Here is an 8,573-nt window from a genome sequence, read left to right as displayed (position 1 = left end):
ATCCCCGGTGGGTTTACGAAACTCGCTTGGGCAGGGCGAAAGGTCTGCGGGAAGAAAATCCGTGAGCAGCGTCCAGGGGCGCGCGGGGGAGGGAATGAGGACCAGTTTGGGGGAAGTTCTGGGCTGCAATCCGAGCCCACCCACCCGGCCCCTGAAAAAGAATTCACCAGAGCGTAATTATGTCTGCCACAATCCTCAAACAAACAAACAAATAAACAAAGAAAGGAGGCTTGATCGGAGCCTCCTGTGGCCCCGCGCGTCAAGACTGCGGAGGGTGCCCTGTGGTGGCCACATTCGGAAGCCAGAGCTCCACTGGCTGCGTGGGGCGTTTTCTCCCGGGTGAAAGGCGCGTGGGAGCTCGCAGCCGGATTTGGAACTCGGTCCCGTCGGCCTCAGTTTCCCGCGGTTCCTTCTTGGGACTCTCCCAGCACCAGATCCCGCCGATCCAAGGGAGAAAACGAGTTTGGCAAAGTTTTGTCTTGTGATGCCAGCCTCTCAGAAACTCAGAGCGGGGTGGGGTGGAGGGCAGGGGAGAGAGAGGGAGAAGGAGAGAGGAAAGGAAGCTCACCCTCTCCTCCTTCTCCCTCCACCCCACCCTCCCCGCGCCTCCCCTGCATTTAGATGCTGCTCCTGGCAGGGTCAGCGGCCTGAGGATGGGCCTAATGATCTCATCTAGCTTTTCTTCCCCGGCGCTATTAGTGCTCAGATAGGCAGAATGAAGCGCAACTACGTGCAAATCATGTGTAAATGGTCTCCGTTCGGAGCCCTTTCTCTCGAAGACCGAGCTGAGGGCGGGCTGGTTGGCCCAGGTCTCTTCGTTTTCTCCACTTTCCTCTCGCTTCCTTTAGCTCGAAGGGGGGTTCTCCTGAAAGGCGGCGGTCATATTCCGCGTGTAATTGCTGATCCCATTCAAACGAGGCGCTGCGCACTGCCTTGCGCACCCGCCTCCCACCAAAGAATTTATTTAAAAACCATTTTTATTTAGGGAATGGAATGGTGGGGAGTGTGGTAAAAGGGGGGGGGGAGACGCAGCAAGAGAAGTGGAAGTGCTAAGATTAGGAGTTGCAAAGATTAACACACATACACAAGCTTTCCTCCGATCGCCCTCCCCCCCCCGCCCCTCCTCCCGGCTGGCTGGCTTCTTCCTTCCCAACTCCCCTCCCCTTCGCCTTTGGGCGCCGTGGTAAGAGCCCTTTTTCTTACGTAGTCCCCCATGATTGGCAGGCCTGACAGTGATTGGCAGGGCGCTGCCATGGCGACGCCACAACGACACCCGGCGGGCCAATAGAAAAGCGAAACAAAATGCTTCGGCGCTGCACTCACGGTGGATTTAGGAGAGATATTATGAGGCTGTTGTCATTAGGGCGATCGCGGCCGAATCACTGAATCGCTTTGCGCCTCGGCGGCGGCGGCGGCAGCGGCGCCCGGGTCGGGAGGTGTGTGTGCGTGGAGAGAGCCCGCAGCAGCGCGCGGATGCCTGCCTGCCCGCCCGCCTGGGCACGCGTGTGCGTGTGAGTGAGTGAGCGAGCGAGCCGGTGCCTGCCTGCCTGCCCGTGTGCGAGTGTGTGTGAAAGGTGGTGGGAGTGAGTGAGTGTGCGTGTATGAGAGAGAGAGGGGAGTGCGCGCGCGCGGCTGAGTGCGTGTGTGCGTTTGGATGAGGGTCTCTATGTGGCTGCGCGTGCGGGTGCGGGTGTGGATGCGCGTGGGGTGCGTGATCCCCCTGTCCCTCCCCTCTTCCTCTTCTTCTTTCTCTGCGCCTTCCTGTCTTCCTTTCTTTTCGCTTTGATCCAGCTCCTCTCTCTCTCTTTCTCTCTCTTTTCCTTTCTCTCTCTCTCTCTTTCTCTCTCTCGTTTTCCGACCCCCCTTCCCCGTCCGCCAGGCTGGGTCCCATGGTGTTCAGGTCCCCTCTAGAGCTCTATCCCACCCACTTCTTCCTGCCAAACTTCCCCAGCGACCCGCACCACCACCACCGCTCGCTCCTTCTGGCCAGCGGTGGCAGCAGCTCCGGACCTGGAGGAGGAGGAGGAGGCAGCGGCGGTGGCAGCGGCGGCAGCGGCAGTGCCGCCACCGGTTGTAGCGGAGGATCCGCCGGTGGCGGCGGCGGAGGAGGAGGCGCCTCTCGAGGAGCCCCGGAAGAACTGTCCATGTTCCAGCTGCCCACACTCAACTTCTCCCCGGAGCAAGTGGCCAGCGTCTGCGAGACGCTGGAGGAGACGGGCGACATCGAGAGGCTGGGCCGCTTCTTGTGGTCGCTGCCGGTAGCGCCGGGGGCATGCGAGGCGATCAACAAGCACGAATCCATCCTGCGCGCCCGGGCGGTGGTGGCCTTCCACACGGGCAACTTTCGAGACCTTTACCACATCCTGGAGAACCACAAGTTCACCAAGGAGTCGCACGGCAAGCTGCAGGCTATGTGGCTGGAAGCGCACTACCAGGAAGCCGAGAAGCTCCGCGGGAGACCTTTGGGGCCCGTCGACAAGTACCGCGTGCGCAAGAAGTTCCCCTTGCCCAGGACCATCTGGGACGGCGAGCAGAAGACGCACTGCTTCAAGGAGAGGACTCGGAGCCTCCTGAGGGAGTGGTACCTCCAGGACCCCTATCCCAACCCCAGCAAGAAAAGGGAACTGGCGCAGGCCACCGGCCTCACCCCCACGCAAGTGGGCAACTGGTTCAAGAACCGCAGGCAGAGAGACCGGGCGGCCGCCGCCAAGAACAGGTCAGTACCAGCCGGCTGAAGCTGGGCGTGTGGGGGGGGGTGAGGCTTGAAGGTGGGGGTAGACAGCGGGTGTGCGGGGCTCACACAGCCAGGACACAAACCTATGTCCATCCCAGGCGGGGCCTGCCTTGCCTAGATCGGACGCCTCGCCTCCTGCAAGTCTCCCAACAGTGAGAACGCCTTGCAAGGGCGGCTACTCTTGACCCTTTGAAAAATCGCCTTTGGGTTCAGTTCTGCGTGTGTGCGCGTGTGATATGGGGGACATTAAATCTTGTCCTAGAGGGCTCGCTGGCTTCAACAGCAGGGATAAGGAAGTCAGTGGGCTCTGTTAAAAAGCAAAACGAGGCCCTTAGAGGGTTCCCTCCCCACCTGGGAGCTATCAAGGGGACTATGCTCCCCACACAGCCAAAGACAGGGCTCGCTTCCCCTTCCCGAATGGGCTGCTCAACAGAAGCAACTCGATTCCGCCACCCGTTCAAAGTTTCACATTCTTTCCAAACTCCATGCCTCTCCTTCACAGTTCTAAATAGGACAGCCCGTCTCTCAGTAAAATGCTTTGCAGTTTTCTGAACGCAGAATGTATGTCTCTCTGTGTGTATGCGTGCGCGTGTGTGCCTACTCTAACTAGGGATCCAAAAACCACAAAATAAAGGGACTTTATCTGCAGCCGAGTCCCCACACCCAGTGGAACCAACTGAGAAGAATGGGTGTAAACCCTCTTAGCTCTGGATGGAGCTCTTAATTTAATTAAAAATTTCATTCTCCTTTTCGCACGTCCTCTTTCTTTTTGTTCATAGATTGCCTATTATTTTTACCGCCATGAATGTTATTGCTACATCAACAATAACAACAGGGACAACTCTTCGCAGCGAAATGCAAAAGGGGTGCGGATTAGATGTATATTTTTTTTAATTTGTGCCGTGAAAGCTGTATTTGGCAACTTAACTTTTCTCCCCTCCGCCCAAGCTATAAACAATTTAAACAAACATAATAATGCGAAGGGTTCTTCCACAGAGCGAAAAGAAGGCAGCTGTTCCTCTATTGTTCTTATTAATTATATAAAAAAACAAAACAAATTCATTTGCCGAAAGGAAGACAGGCGAGAGGGTGGGGGCGCGGGGGTGCGGAAATAAAAATAAAATGAAGGGAAAGCATTTTTTTAAGCTATCCGCCCTCTCCTGTCTCTGTTTCCGGATGTCATTAGTTTGAGTTATGCATGTTTATGAGTATGTAAATAAATATGCAGGGGTTTGTGTGAGCAGGCGTGATTTTATTGTGTCGGTGTGCCACGCAGAATCTTCTTGCCATTCCTTATTGCTCAACGTGGCTTTAAGAATGTTGGGGTTTAAATAATAGCTTTGAAAATAAAAAAGACCACAAAGAATTTTAAGGGTCCCATGAAACAATGCAGAAAATATCGACAAAGGGTGGCACTTTACCTCCTTCAATTGGACTTTCCCAGTTTATATAGCAATGTATATTTTGGTAAAGTTTAATCTGAAATGTAGAGCAGGGGGTTGAGGGGGAAGCAAGAAAGCATAAAAATAAAATAAAAAACCACCTTTCAGCTTCATCAATGGAGGGAGAATAGATCGACTCATAACAGAGAAGCCGGAAAGTTGCTAAAGGTTTGGGTTGACTCACCGAGTTGTCAGTAGGTGACTAGGAACTGTAAGGCAGCGGTGGAGGGACGGGGGGGGGGATAAGTAAATAGTATGGAAATAAAAAGTGCAGAAACGCAATTTAAATATGTAATATATTTAAAATCACTTCACTGCGGAGGTGAAGAGGGGGATTAAAATCTTACAGGATCCAGTTGCCCGAAGGCTGTCTTTCAAAACATTTTACAAAGGATTTCAGGGCTCGGCACAATGTTTGTTTTGTTTATTTGTTGGCTATTTTCTTTTGCCTCTGATCCTACACTTTTTTTAAAAACAATGCACTGGCCTTTGGGGGGTGTGCAATCAACTTCTCAGTGTACTCAGCGCCCCCCACCCCCAGCTCTCTTGATCTGAACGGCTCAAGAGTTCATAACCGTCCAGCGCCTTGTGTGTTAGTATTCAGAATATTCTGCTGCGGTTGCAGATTGTTTTTTCGCTGGGCTTGGTTTCCCCAGCCAGCCACCCTATAGAAATCCACTTAGTTGTTGACTGTTATAACGAGCAGCGGCCGAGATTCCTTTGTCTCTTGGCGGTCTGTATGTTTCCAGAGGCAGTCTGAGAATTCGGCCGTCGGCCCCAACAAAAGCAATCAATAAATAAAACTATAAATGCATTGCTGGAAAATACACTTGTGTGTTTGTGTTTGTGTGTGTGTAAGAGAGAGAAGACGGAGCAGGCAGATGACTTGGGAAATGCTGCTCTCCGGACACCCTCTCCCCACAAAACAGTGTCCTCACTTGGTTTGGGTGCTTGTTTATTTTATGGGGGTTTTTTTTAAGTGTTGCAAGTGCGTATGTATGTCTGTATATAGGTACGCATTTATTTAAGTGATTCGCGGGGGCTATCTGGGAAGGCGCGACCCTTTGCTTCTACAGACCACCGTTTGTGACTGTCCACGTTTGTTGTTAGGGCTGGACTGTCACTCAATGGGGGCGGCGGCGGCGGCAAATGCGCTAGAGGTTAGATCGAGGCCCACAGATGGCCGCTCCTCGCAAGTGAAACCGGCCACAGGGATAGAGATAGTGTGAGTAAGGGGAGCGTTAGCTTGAAACGGACTAATATTTTGCAAACCAACACGATAGCGGCCCGTTTGTGCGTTTATGTGCCTGCCTTGGCGTCTCTGTCTGTGTGTGCATTTCTGAATGTGCCAATTGCTTTCCTACGCAAACCCTCTGTCTTCTCCACCCCGCTCTTTTTAAAAATATAATTACAGCGTTTCTTTTACTCTGTGCTTTGAAGCGACCTTTTCTCTCCGAAGTCCCTTTGCTTGCTTTTAACTCTCCCCCCCCCACAACAACCCCCACCCCCTCTCCTTTGATTTGAAACACTTTTTGCGGAGGGAGAGAGGGCCATTGCAGGCAAGAAGCTGGTTTGCAGCGCCGCGCTGGGCAGCAAAGAGAAGGCGGCAGCGGGCCCTGTGGCTGGCCTGAGATCAGGCCGAAAGAAAAGAGAGAAAGAGAGAGGGAAGGAAGGATTCTCGATGAAGCAGGCTAAGCGGTTGTTTGAGGGAAGGGTTTGCTGGAGAAAAAGGGAAGGTGTCTCCGGATAGATCCGGATTGTTGCGCCCTCTTGCCAAGCGCCTTTGGGATCCGGGTCCCCTCCCTAGCCATGCGCTTTTACGCGCCTGGATTGCTGCGTTCGAGGGCCGCGTTTTCGGGGAGTCTCGCCTCTTTCCCTTTCTGTGTGGCTTTCCTTTCTGAGCAAGGATCTGTGTGCTCTTCCTTTGTCTCCCCACCAACCCCCAACCCCGCGTCCTGCAGGCTCCAGCACCAGGCGATCGGACAGAGCGGCATGCGGTCCTTGTCAGAACCGGGCTGCCCTACCCACAGCTCGGCGGAGTCTCCGTCCACGGCGGCCAGCCCCACCACAAGCGTCTCCAGCCTGACGGAACGAGCCGAGACGGGCACGTCCATCCTCTCGGTAACCTCCAGCGACTCAGAATGTGATGTATGATAACGGAACAAAAAACAAAACAGAATACAAAACAAAAACAAAAACAAAAAAAGGAGAAAAAACAAACCAACCCTTAAAGGAGGAATTAAATAAATAATAATAATGATAAACCAATCAGGAAAAAAGGCAAAAATAACTCCCCCCCTTTCTCCACCAACCCACCTACCTACCCCGAGCGAGCTAGAGCAGCCGCCCCCCTCTCCGAACTGCCCCGGCCTCCGAGGAAAGAAAGCAACAACGAGCCGCTTTCAGAACACTCGTAGGCAGAGCAGCGAAACAACGAGAGAGAAAATTACAAAAAGACCTTTAAAAGAGTTGTTGTTGTTGTTTAAAAAAAAAAAGGACTTAAAAACCCAAACCTTTACCAAGCAAATGATTGAAATAAGAAACAAACCATCCACTTAGGCAAAAAAAATAAAAAATAAAAACATAAAGGAGCAAACCACAAGTTGGACAGTTGCTGATTCTGGAGCGGGGGGAGAAATAATGCTAATACTCATACTTTGCTATTATAAATATTATTATGGCGAAAGGAAGAAAGAAAGGTGACATTTGTATTCTTTGTAGGACGAAAGCACGTTCCAGCTCTACTTTTCTTTTCCTCGTTTTGATTTTATTGTTCGCGCTTTCCCATGGACAGCATCTCACCCATTTTGCATGACGATGATTCAATTTGTATCTGGGGAAAAGGGGGGGGATATGCTATTCTCTATAATAAATGAACAAAAAGGAAAAAAAGACTGGGGTGTGGGACGGGAGGAAAACTCCGATCAAATTTGTACAAAGAGAGAGAGAGAGAGATGCTTTTTAAAAAGAAAAACGTTTAAAGGAACTCTTTGAAGAGGGAAATAACAAATGTTTATCGCCTTTTTTGTTGGGTTTTTATCAATCTTTGTCTCTCTGGATCTGTAATCCCAACCCCCCCTCAAAGTCCAAGCGATGGTCTAATCTAGATGCATCCCCCCCTCTCCTGCTCCGCCTCCTCCTTTTCTTCCCCCTCCGTCGTTGTTTTTATTTTATTTTTATTTTTTAAGAATTTTTATTCTTTTGTTCAACAGACAATCATTTTCTTCGTAAGCACCTTTTTTTCTACACGTCTGTCACTGCCTGTGTGGGTACTGGTTATAAATGTGGAAAAAGAATAGTTATGACTGTAACAGATTTTTATTTTTATTTCAAAATTTTATATGAATTATGTATATCTTAATGATGCGGTCATTCCCCCCAGTTTGTAATATATGTGTAGAAAATTGCTTGTATATTATATTTGCTCTTCTCTTTGACTTTTCTTCTCTCTGTCCCTTTGCCTTCTTCTCCCTTGCCTCTTTCTTTCTTTCTTTCTTTCTTTCTTTCTTTCTTTCTTTCTTTCTTTCTTTCTTTCTTTCTTTCTTTCTTTCTTTCTTTCCCTTTCTTCTTCTCTTTCTTCTTTCCCTCCTCCGTCTTCTTCTTCTTCTTCTTCTTCTTCCTCCTCCTCCTCCTCTTTTTTTTTTTAAAGAAAAACATTTTCCCTGACTTGAGTTCCTTGCACAAACTTAGTTGTCAAGAGGTGATGGACTAGGTTTTCAAAAGGGACCTCAACGGTAGACGGAACGAGGCTTAGAGTGCCACTGTCCTCCTCTTATGCAAAAGCATTTTTGAGTATTTAAATAGCAGCTTTGGGGGTCTCTTCTAAAACTCCACGTAGGACACTTATACCACTGTTTCCCTTACTGCGTGTTTATCTATATGTACAAACTTTCTTAAAAAAAAATCAAATACAGTATTCCATTTTTCTTATCTATTCAGTGACGTTGGTGTTTTTCCTCTGCTGCACGTAGAAACAGCCGCAAAGAAATGCTGTTTCGTTTTTTTAAAATCTCTTCTCGTGTTGATTCAGTGATTCCACCCCTTTATGCAAGCTAGCAAGCCCGTTAAGCCGAAGCACTCGGAGTTAAGCCAATTTTTGCTCCCTTAACTTCTCAAAAAAAGAAAAAAGAAAAAAATAGCTTTCTCTGAAGTAAGTCCCGTTAAGTCCGGTAGGACTTCTCTGAGCTGCAAAGGTTAAGCCCCTGAGCCTAGCTTGGTCGACCATATAGTGTGCCTGTGGTTTGCACAGGGCTAAGAAAGCTGCCCGAACCTGTAACCTCATGCAAATTTACTTGGAAATAAATTACTTCCATGGTAATTTCTTCCAAAGGAGTGTATGTTTAAGAATCGGGATGCAAGCCTGCAAGGCTACTTGTTATAGAGTGCAACCCTAATCA

At 49.8% G+C, this 8,573-nt stretch overlaps 1 protein-coding gene across 1 annotated transcript; it reads left to right on the top strand.

The window, feature by feature from the left end:
- The first annotated feature begins 1,329 nt into the window (after positions 1 to 1,329).
- On the top strand, positions 1,330 to 8,106 carry SIX3 (SIX homeobox 3). Its single transcript, XM_081904699.1, has 2 exons — positions 1,330 to 2,716; positions 6,138 to 8,106. The coding sequence occupies exons 1-2, from the start codon at positions 1,890 to 1,892 to the stop codon at positions 6,328 to 6,330; spliced, it is 1,020 nt and encodes a 339-aa protein (XP_081760825.1). The 5' UTR covers positions 1,330 to 1,889; the 3' UTR covers positions 6,331 to 8,106.
- Positions 8,107 to 8,573: the final 467 nt, after the last annotated feature.

This window comes from Podarcis melisellensis (assembly GCF_964234715.1).
Source record: "Podarcis melisellensis genome assembly, chromosome: 3".
Taxonomy (NCBI): Eukaryota; Metazoa; Chordata; class Lepidosauria; order Squamata; family Lacertidae; genus Podarcis; species Podarcis melisellensis.
The sequence above is the reverse complement of the archived record's forward strand: the minus strand, read 5'-3'. Positions and strand labels throughout refer to the sequence as shown.